The sequence below is a fragment of the Mustela nivalis genome (assembly GCF_964662115.1).
Source record: "Mustela nivalis genome assembly, chromosome: 1".
Lineage (NCBI taxonomy): Eukaryota > Metazoa > Chordata > Mammalia > Carnivora > Mustelidae > Mustela > Mustela nivalis.
In genome coordinates, this window is record NC_139020.1 from 93,906,052 (window position 1) to 93,926,021 (window position 19,970).

The 19,970-nt window shown below is 39.0% G+C and overlaps 1 protein-coding gene across 2 annotated transcripts in view; it reads left to right on the forward strand.

Moving 5' to 3' along the window:
- Positions 1–19,970, forward strand: part of FNDC3B (fibronectin type III domain containing 3B) — a 342,975-nt gene that overhangs the window by 170,551 nt on the left and 152,454 nt on the right. For both annotated transcript variants that reach the window (XM_082688730.1, XM_082688731.1), the window contains exon 4: positions 11,474–11,550. In XM_082688730.1, the coding sequence (XP_082544856.1) occupies positions 11,474–11,550 (77 nt within the window). The remainder of the gene's footprint in view (positions 1–11,473; positions 11,551–19,970) is intronic.

Below are 19,970 nucleotides of genomic sequence, written 5' to 3' on the forward strand. Positions count from 1 at the left end.
TCAGTCTGCCCTTTGTTTTTCCCACACAAACAAGAGTAAAAGCACCAGGCTGTTTCAACCTGGCTGGTCTATAGGAACTCTCATTTATTTTCCTGGCTTCTTCTCTGTGGTTTAGGTAAGGCAGAGACTAGAACTATAAATTGAGCTTGTCATTTCAAAACCCATTATTAGATCCCAGCTCCTGGACCATTTAGAGACTCTTTATTAGCAATCAAAACACTTTTGTAAAATTAAGTTAATTTCAGAAGATTGCCAGGCATGGTTGCAAGAGACCATTTCCAATCTGACATTGGGTGGTTGTGGGTGAGTGTGGCCTTCTAGGTTGGAAAGAAAATGGCATCAGGTAGGTAAACTGTCATTGGGGTCTAACAGGAAGTTCCCCTTTTTATGTTTCCGTAATAACCAGTGCCTTTAAAAAAAAAAAAAACACGTGTTTCTATTCCGTGGATCTCAGACGTTCTCTCTTGCCTTGAGATTTGAGGTGCATGAGTTAAAAGAACTGAGCTAGTAAACCGTGGTGGAATATTGTCAATAAAGTGCCTCTAGAATATTGTCAGAGGCTTTCCTTTATGGCCAGCAGTCTTGCAAGGGCAGCTAAGGAGCCAACCCAGAGAGTAGTTAAAAGGAATCCTCTTTGGTTTGTTTTGTAAACCTCATTAGAGCACTGGACAGTTGTATTCTCCTCAGTATATTGAGTAAAGAGCTATGTTGAGTAAAGAGCTATACATCGTTATTACTTGTACTTCAGCTCTTAGGTGGGCGATGTTTGCAATGTTCTTTCCTTTGTAAGGTGAATGATGTCAAACAGCACAAGGAATGCAGTCACATACTGTCTGGTTAATAATTTCGGTAGCGGTTGCAGACTTGCCCCTCTAGAGCGTGACCTTGGAATTGTGAACCAGAGCTCAAGATAGGATAGGAAGTACACATTTGCTCCCTCACTTCTTCACAAAGTTGTCACGAAAATAACTTGGCTGTTCTGCGTTTTGCTCACTGTTCTTTGTGCCTCCTGGAAGAAGAGGGCCTGTGGCCAGCCAGATGGGCAGGGAGTGGGGGTCTGGAGAGGAAGAGTAGACAATGTTTTTTATTCATCCCTCTTCCCCTTTACAAGCCTTCTGCAGAGAAAGCTGGCAAGAGAAGGAAGGCGACCCCATTGAAATACTCAGGACCGCAGTGAATACATTCTCCCCCATGCTTGCTGGCATGTTGCTTAGTTGCCCTTCTAGCCATCAGCTTTTAACAATCAATCTTTCCGATTCTTTCCCTTACAAAACTAACAGACTTTAGTTTGTTTTGTTTTTCCCCCCAGTGCTTTTCTTTAAAAACAGCAGTTTGTGTTTTATTTGAGGACCTTTAGAATGAGATGTCAAATACTCTGCTGTAAAAAAGTGTTACCCTCAACAAGACCGTCCAGGGCTCCGCTGGAATTGTACTCAGCTATTTTGACTCCATGTTTCTGGTAACTCCCTCTTGAGTGTGTTATTAGCTGGAACACCAGCAGTTGGGTGAAATGGTGCCTCTTTACTCAGTGGGGGAGGGGCAAGGGCCTCTCAGGTGCCCTTGATGGGCCCAATAGGAAATATGCAGGGGAAGAAGCCTTTGAAATAAAGGCTCAGTGCCCCTTTTTGATCCCTTTATTTTAACTTGGAAGCTAATATTTGCAGAGCCTTTAAGAAAAAATGTCAGAAGCCCTTTCGTAGTATTATTGAGTTGTCTTTGTATCATTTCTGAGAGCTTTGAAGTTTATAAGGTTCTGGTTGAAGTATAAATAAGCAGATCCATGGATTATCTGCCATTAAAACCTGACATTAAAAATCAAAGACAGACTGGCTGTTGGTACTCATTTAGAGAGTCTAACTCACAGGGTGAGAGTGAGTATGTTTCATTGGTAGACTGGTAAATTATATTCTGAATTTGGACAAGGCAATAAAGGTAAGCTTGTAAGCTGGGTCCCAAGACTTTGGGAGGTCCAGCTTTGGCGTCAGAGTGAAGCCACGTTTTTTTGTTTCATTTTGTTTCCAAAGAGCAACTTCTCAAACTAGTCCTCATAGGCCTTCTGCCTAATTCTTTAATCATTTCGATTGCTGGTCTGCAGTATCACCAGAGAGTCCTTGCTGCTTCAGACGTCTGGGCCTTATGCCTGATTCCACGATGAGACACGCAGTGTCTGTCACAGAAGCCTCAGGCCAAAAGCAGGACGAGAGGCTGGGGGTTGCCCTCCCCCATGCACTGCTGTGCACCTGTGTGTTACTCATGCTGCATGCCATTCTCTCCATAATTAAGAACAGCAATGCTTGTTCTCTTCAATGTCATCGTGTCCTTGGCATCCTGCACAGGGCTTGGCGACTAGATCGGGTTCAGCAAGGGTTTGTTGAACTGAGCAAGCAGCAATCGAGAGTTCTAAAATCAGAAGTTGAGGGCTGTGTTACTGGCCTCCCATAATACCTGATGTCTTTGACAATCTTAGTTTGTATTTCTGAAGCCTTGAATTTAAATTAAGTTCTTTCTAAAACTGTCAGATCATCATTCCTGTTGTGGATGGATTCACCAATTTCCTTCCCTCTTCACTTTTGATCACTGGGAGTTTTCAGTATCCTTCTCTTCTGTACCCCGTGGGTAATTTTTATTGTCCAACTCTAGAGCTCTTGGCCTCTAATAAAGCAATTGCTGCTTATTTATATGGTAGTTTATTGCTAACAAAGCTGTTGTAAAATCCTCTCTCTGGCTTTTAATTCCTTATAGCATCTTGTATGATAAGGGTTTATTGAATTGAATTCAATAAAATATCAGTGGGTATAAGTGGAGCATTCTGATCACACAGTAATTATATGGATTTTATTAATATTTAGGCCTTAAAACAGTGTGATAAGGTAGATTAGGTAGATATCTCAATTGAAATTGAAGTAAATTGGGATTCAGGAAGTTTGGTCTCATGTAAGAATTATACCCTTGTCCTCTAATTCTTGATGCCCTTAAAACAGCTAAGGAGCAAGACAAGTCGCAGGAGAAATATTTGGAAAGGAAAGACTTACATTTCAAATGGACAAAACAGCCTTGATAACTAAAATGGGGGCACCTTGTGTGTTGAAATGGTTAAGAGGCAAGAGGCGGCGACCCATTATTTATGAATTCTCTCAGTAAGTCGGTTTTAGTTCTTGGTAGTATAGTGGTTGACACTGAGCAGATTTCAGCAGCAGTGTTTAGTCATTAGGCAATTTGTTGTTATGGTCACTTGCTAGTTTAAGGACAATGGTTGAGCTAGACTAGAAATTCTTGGAATAAAGCCAATGTCAGAGACCTGTAGAGGGATCAACTGATTTAGAGCTGTCTCAGGACATTTGAAAGCTAGGCACAGCCAACTTTCTAAGGTTTCCTAGAAATTAGGGGAAGATAACAGGTAATTTGGGAGAAAGGTAGATAACCATGGAAAGGCATCCTTCCTTCCCTTTTTTAAACTTGGTTCTTTTTTTTTTTTTTTAAAGATTTTATTTATTTATTTGACAGACAGAGATCACAAGTAGGCAGAGAGAAGGGGAAGCAGACTCCCCGCTGAGCAGAGAGCCCGATGCGGTGCTCGATCCCCAGGACCCCGAGATCATGACCTGAGCCAAAGGCAGAGGCTCTTACACACTGAGCCATCCAAGCGCCCCGGTTCTTATTTGTTTAATCATAGTCTATCTTGAATGCATAACAGTTTTAAATGGAGGATACTGTTTGCAAACTACAAGATGGAACATGTTTTTGGAAGAAAAAGTGTCAAGAACAAAACAGTTAACTTGCTCACTTGAGAGACTGTAATTTTTCTTTTGTCTCTGTGGTAAATGAATGTACACTGTTAATCCTTTTGTTCATACAGTATTTTTCTTCCATGACTTGAGCAGGCACTGTGCTAGGTACTTTTATATACATCACATCTTGTGGTTCTCAGAACAACTCGTGAAAGTAGGCCCTGGTCATCCCTTTTTTTAGGTGGGAAAGGTGCTCGTCAGAAAGATTTTAAGAATCTTGGCCAAGGTCATGCTAGAAAGTGGTGAGGTTCACTCAGACCCAGGCCTCCCTAGCTTCCCAGCTTTTGCTGTTCACAGTGCTTGGATTCTGCTCTTTCCAGCCTGTTTTCCTCTCTAGCAGAATGCCTTTGGGAGGGAGTAGTTATAGGTCAGAGAGACAGGCTTACCTGAGCCACAGAAATGTGCCTTCCCTACCTGGGCTCTATATGAAAATCACACCTTGAAGGAAAATGACTCCACAGCAACATTCTCAGGAACAATGAATCTTTCTCCCAAAGGAGAATAAAATTAGAAACAACTAAACTATGCTAATAAATCCAAAGGGTCTTATAAACGCTCATTTCTGTAATTACTAATGTGTCCATGGGATGACAATCTTCTAAAAGTTTGCTAAATTTAGACAGTGCCTGAAATGCCTCCTTGTGTTTATTTGTTGATATGTCTGTATCCCTGTAATTAGACTATCAGTCCTTTGAGGATAGAGAACGTATCTTCTGGTCTTTGCAGAGCACAGCATCTGGAAATAGCATCCTCCCAAATACAGATGTATAAGGGATGAAGAGGTGCTCTAGGAGATTTATACTCTGTTGCTTTTCGGTAGTTTATTAGTAACTCCAGGTTTCCTGTCTTACTTTTTTAAAAAGATTTTATTTATTTATTTGAGAGAGAGAGAGCAAGTAAGAGAGAGAGGGCACAAGCTGAGGGAAGGGCAGAGGCTTCTCTGAGGGAAGAAGCAGGCTCCCTGCTGACCAAGGAGCCTGATCCCAGGACTCGATCCCAGAACCTCAGGATCACAACCTGAACTGAAGGCAGACTCATAATTGACTGAGCCATCCAGGCGCCCCTCCATTTTTTTGGTTATATGCTCATCATCTTAAAAAAGTGAAGTGACACGCACATAACATCAAGTTAACTATTTTAACTCATTGGCATTTAGTAAATTCATGGTGTTGTGCAATCGCTACTTCTATTCTTAAATATTTTCATCATCCCAAAAGGAAACCCTGCACCCTGTAAGCAGTTTCTCTCCAGATCCTTCCCACCCCTCGGCCCTTGGAAACCACAAATCTGAGTTCTCTCTCTTGGTTTTTTCATTCTGGATGTTTCATATAAATGGAATCAATCATACAATATGTGAGCTTTTGTGTCTGGCATTTACTTAATGTTTTCAAGGTTCCTCCACACAGCATGTATCACTCCTTGATGTCTTTTTATGGTTGAGTAATATTTCATTGCGTTATATCATATCTTAATACCCATTCGTCCTTGAATGGACCTTTCAGTTCTTTCCATCATTTGGTTATTGTCAGTAGTGCTCTTGCGGACATGTGTGTTTAGGTATTTCAGTCCTTCTTTTTGAATCTTATGGTTATATACCAAGGAGTTGTATTGATGGGCCATTTGGTAATTTTATGTTGAACATTTTGAGGAAGTACCAAACTGCTTTCTACAGGGTCTGTTCCATTTAACATTCCTACCAGGAATGTATAAGATTTCCAATTTCTCTGCATCCTCCCTGATGCTTATTTTCCATTTTTCTGAGAATAGCCATCGGAGTGGGTGTGAAGTGGCATCTCACTGTGGTTTTGATCCGTGTTTCCGTAATGACTAATGATGTTCATCATGTCATGTTTGTTGACTGTTTGTACACCTTCTTTGGTGAAATGTCTGTTCAAGCCTTTTGCCTGTTTTTAAACTGAGTTGTTTGTTTTTTTGTTGTAAGAATTCTTTATGTGTTTGGGGTACAGGTCTCTTATCAGATACGTGATTTGTAAACATTTTTCCTGAATCTGTAGTCTGTGTGCTCATTTTCTTAAGAATGTCCTCCCCACAAAAAGTTTCATTTTTGATGACAAATTCTAGGTTTCTTTTTTTTTTCTTTTTCTTTTTTTTTTTTTTTTGCTTGTGCTTTTGATATTCTCTCAGAATCCACTGTCTACTTCAATAACATGAAATGTACCCTGTTTTTGTTTTCTTCTAAGAGTTTTATGGTGTTAAGTTCTTGTATTCAGGTCTCTGATCCAGTTTCAGTTAATTTTTGTACATGATGTCAGATAGAGGCCCAGCTTCATTGTTTTTGTCAGTTTGGGGCATTTGGCAATTTCCTGTGATTTGGAGGATCAGCTTTTCCATTTCTGCCCAAAAGGCCATTGGGATTTTGATGACGGTTACATTGCCATTGTGGGTCACTTTCAGTAGTATTGCTGGCATTATTCAGTCGTCATCCCATGTCTTTATTTAGCTTTTCCATAGTTCCACTAATTTAGGTCTTTAATTTATTTCAGTAATGTAGTTTAAGGGTATAAGTTTTCCACACACGTACTCCTTGGTAAGATTTATTTCTAGGTTTTCTTATGGATGCTGTAGTAAGTGGAATTGGTCTTTATAAAGATGGTGTATAAAAACTCTCTTCACTTGTGTGTTGCTCTTGTACCCTGCAAATTTACTGAATCCATTTATTAGCTCTAGTAATTTTTTAATGGAATCAGTAGGATTTTCCACATATACGATGATGTCATCTGTGAATAGATATGGTTTTACTTCTTCCTATACAGTCTGGACGCCTCCTCTTCTTTTCTGTTGAAGAGTGGGGGTGAAAGTGAGCATTCTTGTTTATTCCCGATGTTAGGGGGAGAGATATCTTTACCCATTGGGTATGATGTTAGCAATGGGTGCTTTTCATCTTATAACCCCCCAAGTCAGAGGTTCTCAAAGTATGGCCCATTAGCAGCAACTGTATCACTTAAAAAATTGCTAGAAATGCTAATAGTTGGGACCTGTCCCAGACTTTCTGATCCTGCAACTGTGGGAAGTAGAGTTTAAAAGTCTGGATTTTAAGAAACACTCCTGGTGAATCTGGTATACACTAAAATTTAAGAGCCATTGCGCTAGATTTTAAGTTTTGAGGACCTGCTTTATTTCTTTGTATTCTTTTTAGCTCTCTTGTGAGATTAGTCAGTGTTGAATAATTAAAAAAATAAATGAAGGAAAAGAATGTCAGAATTTCCAAAAGTGCCTACACAACCTCTTACCTTGTCCGCATGTCTTGAGTCACCATCAATCATTGGAGACTCATTATTAGTAATCCTCCAGGTTGATCTGAAAACCTCCTGTTTCGTATTCAGTCTTGGATCATGGCAGACAGCACAGTGCACGCTTATTTAGACCATTTGTTCTGAGAGTTTCTTTCACTTTAATTATCTGCTTACCTGCTAGCTGTGGACTATAATATGCTTAGAACTACTATTACCAGCAAGAATGTCTCTTTTGGCTACTGAGACACAGTGGTCATTTTTATAGCGTTTTTTGGATTTTTGTCACATAATTATTTTCCTTAGCTTTATTTTTCTCTTTCTTTTATCTTGCAGTGTTGTCATCTGAGCTACTTACATCTTTTTTAAATAAGATAATATTTAAGTGATCAAGATAAGAAATACTTAAGTATCAAGATAAGAATGTGATCAATTGCTATTAAAGGCCATTGTTGCAAATAGCCATTTAGACACACAAGCACCCATATGTAGACAAATGCACTAATATATTCCATTTATTCACTACTTGTTTACCTATTGGTGAATACTCAACTTTTAAAAATACTGTTTAAAATTGTCCAAAATTGTGGTGTAATTATTTATTTAGAGCTAGTCTTTTCCTAAAGCCAATTTAAATGGTAATTTATATCCTGTATTCTAATTGTCCACCACTGTCAGATTTCTGACCCTCCTTTGTACACTCACCTCAAGCCAATCTAGTTAACCTTGCCCCCAGAATGGGTGATTACTCTGAGTTTAGCATCAGAGCATGGATTATCTATGTGTGAGCTCTGGGGGTCAGTGGTAGCAGGAGGAGAAGCACAGAGTGAAGCATAATGTCCTCACTCATAGCCTTGGCAGGGGCTCAGAAGCTCTCCATGGACATGCGTGGTCCGAAAAATACAGCACTGTTGGGCTTTCCTGCAGTCTCTTTGATGTGAGAGTAAAGTCCTGACATCTTTGCAGGAATTACTGTTGATTGACTAAACTGCTCTCCAACCTTTCTTGTTTAAGGTTTTCTATATGCAGATGAAAAATCAACTCATTAACAAATGCTAGCTGCCTTTTAAGATATTAGACCATGTACTTGCATCACAGTTAAATTTTTTGATGACTATAAACAGTCATAGTTCTTGTTTCTCACATCTTGTTCAGTGACAAAAAGGAATTCTTGACATTTGAAGTCATAGGCTAAAACCTGAAATTGATCAAATTTCTAAAGGCATTTTTTTCATGGAGTTACTTGGCTCTTAGCAAGCATTCTGCTTGCATCCTAAAAATCATGCATGTGACATTTTTCATCTGTCCGCGGAAGAACTCTAGCTGAGCTTGCTTCCTAATTACTTTCTCAATAAAGAAAGAAATCCAACTGTAGTTTGGAAGTGTATGTTTGTTTACTTTTGTTTTCAAATTATTTAATCTATGTATACATATATCTGTGTAAACCCACCTATGTGTAACATAAGTGTTTAATTAAGGGGGGTTCTAAATACCTCAGAGGTTTAAAGTACCCCCCCCCCCAAGTTTAATAGTTCAGTGATTTCCCAGTGAAGTCAGAGAGGAGGTTGGCTTGTTTGAGAAAATTATGTGGCTTCCCCACCTCATATATCAATGGTTAGTCTGAACAAGAAGAGAGCATTTTCACCATATTCTAAGAGGCTTATTTAAGTGTTGTATGTTGATTAAACGGTATCGATTAAAAAATCAAAAGAAACCTCGAAGTCCTAGAAGTTTAGGAAGAGAGGTTTGTTTTAATTAGGAAAGAGTTGTAATAAGATCAGGAGCTTCTCAAACACAAAGAGTTGAGCAGAGGCAATCGACTAACTCACTGGGAAGTAAGAATTCAGAAAAACAGTTACTTCTCCTACCACCATTGTGAATGGATTTCATTTTGCTAGCTTTTCCACTCCTAAGTGCCTGTGGGCGCAGTGGTTTATTTCAGAAAGGAGAGGAACTTAGGGTTCCACTCAGGAGCCATCACTATATATTTCGCAATGCCCTTTGAAAGGGTTTGATGACAGTGACATGAGGAAGGGGGAACAAGCATGTTAAAGTCATTTGGCTACTTTTGAAATCAAGGCCAGGAATAAAACATTTTCTGGCTGTAAATCACTCACTTGTCCTACATGCTTTAAAGCATTTTATACAAATGACTTTAACAGTTTTAGGGGTCATGCCTGGGGTTAAGAGACTGTTTGCCTGGTATATATTTTGGTGATTGAAAAGCAATACTTTGTGGAGATGGTAGCATTTGTGTTCGCCGTCTGTGCTGCATTTATGCCATGAGCAAGGTTTGCCTCTTAAGGCAATATTGTCCAAAGCATGTACTAGTTGATTTTCTGGGTTACAGGAACATGAACTGTTAAAAAAAAAAAAAAAATTGTACTCCTTATAATTGTAACAAATAAGAAAAAGCAAAAAAGTCATGAATAAAATGAAAAAAATTGTGAAGATCACTAACATTTTGATGAGCAATTATTGTGCTGTGCTGTGCCCTAAAGCACTTTTTGCATGTATTATTGAACTTTAAACCCAATTTGGTGGGGTAAGAATTGTTATCCTCATGTGCTCCTGTTGAGAAGTGAGGTCAGAAAGTCTAAGTGAATGATCTAGGGCCACACAACCAGCGTGAATAGTGAGCTAGGGACCGAAACCCAGGCGGAAGCTGTGATTTTGATGCCTGCTTCTAGAGCTGAGTGCATTGACCCCTTTGGTTTCACAGGTAGTGCTCGGGCTAAGACTGATATACTTGCCTGTGATTTTTTTTTTTTTTTTTTAAGTGAGTCAGATCACGTAAAAATACTTGCTAAATACCTAAATGTATTATTAATGGCTATGGCCAAAATACTGAGGTTGACAAGAAAGATGGGTTTGGAAGATGATTTGGAAAGCGCTTTCAGTGGCTGGTGAATATATCAGCTTAAATCGTACTTCAAAATGGAATGGGGTCCTGCAGTTACCCCCTCTCATGTTGCTGTTGTTGTCTTTTGCTTTATATAATTACCAGTGTGTTAACCTGTGAGAGAGACTGCTCTCATGTGAGAGTATTGTAAATATTAGAGCTTATCAGGTAGTTTAGCTGTTTTGTATTGTCCCTGGAGTTGGAGTGAACTCTAGTCTTAAGGAGTTTTATAGGAATATTCACATCTTTTCTGCCCCGCCCCTGTTTTTTTTCCCCCCCTATACTTGCAGACCTCCTGATAGGCACCCGGTATCCTTGTCTCCTCCACATCCCGCACCAGTCCTCTCCTGTGATGCGTTAGAGCACTGGATTTTACTCTGAGGGGAAAGCGGCCTTTTGCTAACAGTGTAAATGCAGCACTTGGGGAAGGGATCTGTCTTCTTTTGCCAAGAAAAGCGTTGTTTTTCTCGGTTTTTGTTACAGCCAAACAATTTTAATTGCCGGCAGCACAACACACATTAGGAGAAAGCAAATAAACAACACAAGGCACTTGGAGCCAGGAAGTCGCATCTCAGACTAGAAAGGCAGCTTTGGGTTGACAGGGGCACTGGGTTGCTAACTAGGCGAGCCAGGTACCAAACTGAAACCCAGTGACCATGAGCTTCTTGTACGTCTAGAGAAACCACTTAATCATAGGATCATTGGAAGGGTGTTAGGAGTTGATTTTAATGTTAGGATGATCAGTTTCTTTGTAATTAAATATTAACTCAAACTATGTCTCAGGTAACTGAGTTTTGCTATTCTTGGTTTGCTGTAGACATGGGATTAATATTTATTGAATTTAATATTTTGAAACTAACACCTTGTTAATTGAATGCTTTATTTTGAAATAATCCAGGTAAATTTGACATGAATCTTCCTAATTATGCCTAGTTTGAAAATTTGATCTCTTTTTTTCCCTGCTTTATAATATAAGAGGCATACCAAATTCGTTTGGAGTATTTTAAAGGTTTCTTCTATTTCAGATAATTGGTATGTTATAGTAACTTACTGAAAATTACAATTGAAGTGGAAATTATAAACCGAAATTGTATGGGAGCTTTTTAAACCAGAGGAGATGGGACATATTTAAACTTTTATTTGTTTAAGCATTTATTAATAATACATTTTTTTAAGGCAGAAAAACCCAACCATTTTGCCCTACTTTGTTAGATGACTCTTACTGGGCAGCCTTAGTTTATGGAACTTGAGGCTTTGGGAATCGTTAAATATTTAAAGATGCTCAAAGTTTTGTGTTGTTTTGTTTGTTTGTTTATTTTGTTTTTGTTTTTTTTACCCTTGATTTATACAGCTGGAGAATTCTTTTCATCCATGATTTCAATTCTTAGGCATGATGTACCAATTATTGAAGAGAAAATATTCAAAGTAATTCTCTTCATTTTTGATAGTATATTAATTCTAGAAATACCAATAATTATTTTAAATAATGTGTATGTCTTCAGTGGTTAATGTCTTACTCTTGTCTCTCGTAGGACCCGCTGAAGTTCCCATGATGTCACCCAATGGATCTATTCCTCCCATCCATGTGCCTCCAGGTTATATCTCCCAGGTAAACCACAGGACGGGCTTCTCCACTCACTGTGGGCAATGTCATTGTACCAAGAGAATATATGTTGAGGCTTCAGAAATTTATTCCAAGATTAATTGAGTTAGGGTAACCTGAGAGTTGTCATCATTTTGGTAATGCCACATGGTCCTTCCTAAGTCTTGCTTCTTGACTTGCCAGAGAGCCAGAGGGAGAGAAACACAGTAGGGCTATCAGGCAGTCCTCAGCCAAGGTGTGTTCACACTTGGCTGTGCCGCAGAGATTTCCCTCCATCTGTAACCACAGTTTGTTGGGAAAAAAAAAAGAATTTGTAGACCTAATTGGTAAAAATACCAAAGAAGACATTGTTAAAACAAAGTGGGGGGAGGGCTCTTTATTATTCAAGTCCCATTTCTCTGTACTGTGGCCTTCCCTGGGCGTGGTGAATTGCTGAGTGTGATGTGAAAACTTGGCCGTTCGTACTTAAATTTCTCTGAAATTTGACTTTTTTCATAAGAAAACACCAGTAGTAGTTAAAAGAGTAAAAGCAATTTCAGAGGTACGCTGGAAGGATTAAGAAAAATGTTAAAGGCTAAACTGGACAAGGTTTACAGTATTCAGGGTGCCTGGAATGTGGATGTCTGTACGTGACTTTCATTTTGTCCTGTGCTCAGTGTACGAGGAACACTCCCTGCCCCTCTCCCTGGACAGCTTCCTTTCCGAGAGCCTAATTGACTATTTTTCCTCTCTCTGCCCATTTTGCTCTTTTGTTGTGATTATAAGAGCATTCTATACTCCTTAGGAAAAAATCAGAAAAGACAGAATAGAGAAGAAAATATTTATAGTTTTACTACCCACAGAAGATAAGCATGGCATTAACATTTTCTGGCTTATCCTTTAGAGTTTTTCCCTTTCTATTCTTTCTCTGTCCCTCTGTCTGCTTTTGAAGTGGTTTTAAAAATCTATAATTTTCAGTTTTTAATGATTTTGCTAGGGTGAAAAAAAATTGGCAGCTGCATAGGAAAATTGCTAAAGTGCAGGCAGGAATCAAAGATTTATCCTCCTCTGATGTTAAAACTTAGCCATTTCTTCACTGTCTGAGCCATAGTGCAGCCACTATAATTTCATTTTTTCCATCCCTACTTTTACATGAGCCAATTTGACTCTTTTTTTTTTTTTTTTTTTGGAGTAGCCAGACTGTTGGCCAGTCTCCCCGCTGTTGCAAACAAATGACTTGTTTTACATGAGTCTTTGTAAATAAGAATCACTGGGAGGAGAGAGGGTGCAGAGCGGGCCCTTCCAGCCAGGACACGTGATGATGGATCCCGTTCACGTCACCAGTCAATTAACAGAAAAGAACAAGGAATGTAGAATTCCATTATGTCTCCTGCTCATTTATTTTGAGGAAGTGTTTCATTCCATTGACCCGAGTACAGTTCTCACAATTGGGATAGCAGAAATAGCACCTCCTTTTATACTAAAGGCCCATTTGAGGAATAACAGAAAGTTGGGACATTCTAGTGAAGAAAAGCAGCAGTGGGCTTTTTCTTGCTGGTGGTGTTGCTGGGATTGCACTAATCGCAAAACATTTATAGGAGTCCTAGGCAAAATAGAGACGTTTTATACTGTAGTATATTTCTGAGTCTATAAAAACATCTATAGAAAATCCAGACAGAAGGGTTTAATAGCAGAGCTGTAAACTCACTTCTGTAAAACTGATGATGGAAACATAGCGAAGCACTTTTTCAACTGAGAATTATGGCAGAAAATGCTAGAGGATGTTGGAAGAAGAGTAGAAATGGAATCATTTGGATTCTGAGTGGAGAAAAGAGGAAAAAAAAACAACAGTCTGTAAGGTATGTATTTAACTTCATTTAGATGGGCTCCTGGATCAGAGGATGGGCCCAGAGCTACGTGACCTCCAGTGGTCGCGCTATCTCTTTAATGACATCTGACTGTGAAGTATCTGAGTAAAACCGACTATTAATATGGAGGAAAATTGAGAAACTGGTAGAATGCTTGTACAACATCTTTTTAAAGCTCACAACATGTATCCTTCAAAGAAACGAGGAGGATGGAACCAGGCGTGAAATGTCTTAGGAGGCTTGTTAACACCAAGAGATCTAAGGAGCAAAGTACGATTTGTCATGTAGTTGTGGAAAGAAAGAGTCCCACAGACCAGTTCTCCTCCCAGCTGGACATATTTGAGAATTGCCCAACACTAGTCTGTCCCTGTGCCTATTAGTTCAATTATTCTTCATATCCCCACAGTTCTCTTCCTCAAATACATGTGATGCCCTTGTTCAGATCTAGAGTTGGGTGTACATCACATCAAAGCGGAGTTCAAGTTCTCTAGTGTGGTGGATGGATTTTCAATAGTTAACTTTGCTCTCCTTCCAAGGGTCACCTTTTCCTGTTGGCCTATGTTGTTGCCACCTTAAACTTCTGTCCTTTGGATATATCTGGCCTTTTCTCAACTACATACTTTTTTGCCCATTATTTCCCTGTTCTTGGAATACTCTAGAGCTCTTCTTTGTCTAACAGTTCAGTCATTTTTCTCATTCAGATGGCCCTCCTCAGTGTGACCCTTTCAAGAATCTCCAACACAGAAATGGTGGTTCTGTTTTTTTCAGCATCTTTGGTGCTTTGTTCCCATCTCCAGCAGGAAGTACAGTACAATTTTATAACCATCCTCAAGAACTCTTAGTGCCTCATATGTATAATGAAGTTGGACCTCTGCTTCATACCAGTATACAAAAGTTAACTCAAAATGGGGTATAAACATAAGTGTTAGAGCTAAAACTATGTAACTTGAAGTAAAATTTCATTGGGTCAGGCCATTGATTCTTAGATGTGACACTAAATGCATGAGCAGCTAAAGAAAAAAAAAAAGATAAATTTAATGTCATCCAAATTAAATTTTATGTGCTTCAATCAAAATTTTTGACACCATCAGCAAAGTGAAAAGGGGATTGAAAGAATGGAAGAAAATATATGCAAGTCATATATTTCAGAAGGGACTAGTATCTAGAATATATAAAGAAGTCTTACAACTCAGGAATAAAAGGACAACCCAATTTAAAGATAAGCAAAGGATCAGACTAGACATTTCTACAAAGAAGCTGTATACATTGCCAGTTAGCACATGAACAGATACTGAGCATTGTTAACCAGCAGGGAGATGCAAATCAACGTCATGATGAAATATACTTCACACATACTAGTAAGACTATAGTTAAGAAGATCAATAATAACAAATGTTGGCAAGGATGTGGAAAACTGAAACTGTTATATACTGTATTTGGTGATACAAAATGGTACAGTGCTTTGGAAAACTAAGCATTTGCTCAACTAGTTGAGCTGAGTTACCACATGACTAAGCCATTCCACTCCTAGGCGTATATTCAGGAGGAAGGAAAACATATGTTAACACAAAAACTTTGAGATGTGCATAACAGGATAATTCATAATAGCCCCCAAATGGAAACTACCCAAATGTCCATCGGCTTTACGAATGAATAAACATGATGTGATATATGCATATAGTGGAATGTTATTCAGCCAGAAGAAGGAACTACTGATTAGTGCTAAAATGTGGATGAACCTGGAAAATACTATGCCAGGTGAAGGAAGCCAGACACAGTGTCATCCCATTTATTTATAATGTCGGGAAGGGGCAAATCCACAGACACTGGAAATGGATTAGTTGTTGCCCCGGGGCTTGGAGAGAGAGTCTTAGGGAGTGACTGAGAATGACTGTGGTACTTCTTAGGGGAGGGGGTGATAAAACTGTTGGTCATTCAATTCTGTGACTATACTAAAAACCACTGAGTGAGATACTTTAAAAAGATAGATTTTATGGTATGTAAATTATATCTCAGTACAGCTTTTATAAAAGAGAGGGGAGAGGGGAAGATGGTGACTAGTCCTAATTATTTGTTATGGGACAGCTGGGAAACATGGGCCAGCCTATCCCGGTGCGACTGGTGATGGTGGTAGTATTTACTGTGTATGGTGTGCACTTGGCTAAATGCTTTCTTTACTTCTCTAATTTTACATGTGAGGAAGCTGAGGTCCTGAGTAGAACCAGGATTGCAACCCAGGCATTTCTAAGTTCATGGCCTATTTCCCTCTGTGATGTGATCTTGGAGTCAGCATCGGAGCCTGCCTTGGTGTATATATTTGCTTTATGTTACATTACCTTCTGCCAGTGCGAGTGTGGATGTGTGCTGTGCCTTCTCGTGCATTTCCGGAGCTGAAATACCAGCTGCTCACATACAGAATGGTCCATGATTAGAAGAAAATTGAAGAGGGAGGCAGGTGAATGCTTAAAGATGTTACGTAGTAGCTCTAATCCGAGTCAATGGAGAAATTCTTGATTATAGCATTCATGACATAATTTAGTAGCTGAAAATGCTTTATAAAGATAAATTGATCAGATCGATTAAATACGAATGTCAGTAATGAACAGATTGTCTCATAGAAAGATAAGTATCTAGCATTAAAGACAACTGTGCTCTGCACAGTTTGTTTGTTTGGTTGGTTGGTTATTTATTTATTTATTTATTTATTTATTTATTTATTGTGGGGGAAGGCGGTGTTGGGAAGGACTGAACCCTGTGGACGTAAAGATAGTGTGGTCTTGTGGTCCTAGGACAGGAGAGCCTGGAATCTTGTCATTTCAACTCTGTAGTCTCTGATATTGTAGGGTTGTTTTGGTGTTACAGTGTGTGTGTACTTTCTGCTTTACTATTTGGTGAGAGGCTGGGAGAGGTCTGAGGAAAAAGTAACATGACCTTTTCAACTTATGAGAAAATAGAGGCTAAGTTTTTTTTGTTTTGTTTTGTTTTTCAACTTTAAGAGGGGTCTTATGACGCTCATCAGCATTATTTCCATTCCATAAAAACAATTGTGCATGTGATTGGGGTTGAAACTCTGGGGTGAGGGCGAGGACTGTAGCTGGGAAGAATAGTGGACATTACTCGAAGAGGCCTGCCTTCAGGTTCCACCAGATCTCACCATGTCTACTTTCTGTGTAACTTTGACAAATTGTTTTCACCACATACACAAATGCTTACATGATATGGTAGAGGTTAGGATTAAGAGAAGTGTTATGTGAGGTATGTAGTCCACAGTGGGCATTCAGGAATTAGTAGCTGTTATTATGAAGAAGACTGCTAGAACAATTTCAGTGAAAGTTTGGCAGACTTTGCCTTCCTAAATACATACTGAGATTGTACAGTATGAAGCAAATTTTTCCTTTCGCCGTATACTGGCCATGGTGTTCCTCAAATTTTTTAACCTCATCATTAACTTTATGAATAATTTCTTTGTAAAAATTTCTTAAACAGATGCCTTGAGTTTTCTTTTCCATGCTTCCATAGTAATTTATGAAATATTTTTCAACTGTTACGGGAAAACCTTATGTAGACCAAAAGGTTTAAGCATATGAAAAGAAAAAGTGAAACATCCAAGTTAATGTTCTGTCATTTGGGAAATGACTCTTTTTTTTCAGGTTAACTGATGTAACTTAAATACTTCATATTGTCAAAGTAAGTGTTTTGTTGTTATAGCACAAGTACACACTTTATCTCTTTCCATAATAGATCGGTACCTGTTGAAATTGTGTATATTTCATTTCCCTTGATTGAGGAGAGGCAAGAAATGTGTTGAAAAATGCATTTAAATTTTGGTTGGTCATTCTTCAGTGGGAATTGTTTCAAGAGTTAGCCAGAAATCAGAGCGCTTCTGAAGAAATAATGGGGTCCATTAGGTGGAAATCATGGACTGCTTTTCCCAGCTGAGAGCTATAAATATTAGCCCCAACCACTTCCCTTCGATAATTACAATCTGGGATTAAACCAGTGGTGAGTTCTACCTTCACTACTGTGAAAATGATGAGCAGAAAAGAGCATAGGGGGTTGCCCTGAGCCCTGACAGTCTAAGAATCAGACACATTTGGTAGCCAATAATAAGAAAACTGGAATCTCTTTCAAGACTTGAAGTCCTTTGGAAGAATAGATTTTTCTGTAGGAAGTTAGGAAAATTTCCACAATGGACAGAGTATGTGCACGGCAGTTCGAAGCTTCTATGGAAAAGAGCAGAGGATTTATATGTCCATTCTGCTTTAATTCCATTATCAGCAGATTCACAGCAACTTTCTTTTTCATCTGATGGCTTATTTGGTCTGAAGAGTGAATTACAGACAGGGTTGGCAATGCTAAATTAAAGAAATGTACCAGGGACGTTCCCTCACTCAGAGCATTGTGTAAGTTTCTTCTTTCTGAGCCTTTTCTTTGTCTCCTTTGTCTGCCTTTTCTTTTGGATTTCTTTTGTTTCTCAGACCCTGATGTTGTGGCATAATAGATCATAGGATTAACAGGAGGGAACATGAGCCTGGTGGGCTCTGTGTCCAACCCCTTGTGTGGTTTTAGGAATTTTTTTCTCAGCTTTTTTAGTTAGTTAACATGTAGTGTAATACTGGTTTCAGGAGTAGAATTTAGTGATTCATCACTTACATATTAGGAATATTTTTAAACTATTTATTCGGGTGTACCACTTTTTTGTTTACTTGAAAATTGCATGCAGGCTTCACAAGTCCATGGGTCCTCTGTTCCCTGTGTCTCACTGGATCTCCATTTCCTTGAAAAGTGCCCAGCACATGTGAGGCATTTATTGAAATTTGGCTGGTTGGCTGTGTCATTTTCATCCTATAGAGAGAGGAGGGGAAAGGAAAATGTTTGAGGATCTCTGAAGTTCTTTTCTGATCTCAGTGAGGTGATGTACCTCTACTGTTCATATTGTTCCTTTAAAAGGGGATCAAGTGAGAATACAAGTTTCCGTAAGTAGTACCAAAACAGTGTGGCATATTCCCTTGGTGTTTAGCGTTCTTTTGACTAAAATGCTGTGTTTTACTTCAGTAGGAAAAGGATAGTTGATTTTCATTATAATAACATTGAGACGTGGCACCTGGGTGGCTCAGCTGGTTAAGTGTATGACTCTTGATTTCAGCTCAGGTAATGATCTTAGGGTCATGGGATCAGGTCTTCTATCAAACTCTGCATGGAGTCTGTTTAAAATTCTCTCTCCCCTCTCTCCCTGTTCCTTCTCCCCCTTCTCTCTCAAATAATAAATCTTTAAAAAAATAATATTGAGACAGTGTCACATGTAGAAATGACTTTGGAATCAAGAAGTATTAAATAATACACATAATACTATATTTAACTTTATTGCACAATTTGTCTTTCTAAATTAGTAACCCACATTGTCATATATAACTGCTTTTCTTGGAAAAATACCTTTGCTCGACTTGTTGGGTACAGAACTTGATCAAGATGGATTTTATATTCCTGCGCATTCTTTGAAATCCATGTGGTTTTTGAACTTGGACTTACATAATAATACAGTTATTTTGCTCTGTGATAAATAGGATCTGAGTATCGTCAGCATGGATTCTTAATCCTTGTGCCATGGAGTCCATTGGCAAACTGGTGAGGCATTTCTAAATGTAATATGTAAAATTCATAGATACAATCTAGAATAATCTATGTTTCTATGCGTCTGAGACGCTAGACTTAAGAGATGTGATTGGCTCCCTCTTGCACGCAGATCCATGGAGACTGCCTGAGCTAACAAACACTAACTACCTACAGATTCCTGCAGTGATATTTTTCTTAATATATTAAAGGCCACTCAGTTTGGCACAGATTACACCATCAGACCTCTCCTTAACCATTTGTCTTCTGACAAATATTCTGTTCTTAAAATAGCATTTTAGCTTTTTCTGAAATACTCATTTGGCCCATGTTACTGATTGAAACTCAGTGGATGGAACTATTCACTTGCCCTGTGTGCTTATGTGCACATTGGGAAGGATTAGATTTGCTTTTTTGATCTTTCAGTGTGGTCCTTTTCAGTATTTAGGTTGGTGATGTATGATAAAACGTGCTAGAAAAGGCACATTTCCGGAATACTTGAATATGTATCTTGATGAGCACTTAGCTGGCCTTAGGTTACTTAATTGCTCGTAAAGGTACTTCACCTTGACTTGAGGACTGTGATGTTGCCTATGCTCAAGGTTAGAGGTTTGCTGAAGATTATGCAAGTTAAGTTCTGTGCCAAACACTTCATAAGCTGTTAAAAGATACGCAAATCACAGGAGTTGTTATTGTCCCCTTTCATTGTTACATTGTTTGCCGTTTGGCCTTCAGCAACAGTGCACAGTGCTGTATTTCTGCTAAGAGGAGGCCTCTTGGCGGTCAACAATGTCTTGAGACGTGTCGCTCTTTATAAGCAGGGACCTCTGTTCCCCTGTGGGATCCTCAGGATGGGGCTGCTGAGTCGGCTATTAAGAGGGAGCTGGAGGCAGCTGAGGACCCAGTCTGGGTTCTTCAGTTCCTGAGATGTTTCTCAAACCTTGGCTGGGCATCCTGTTGAATTTGGAA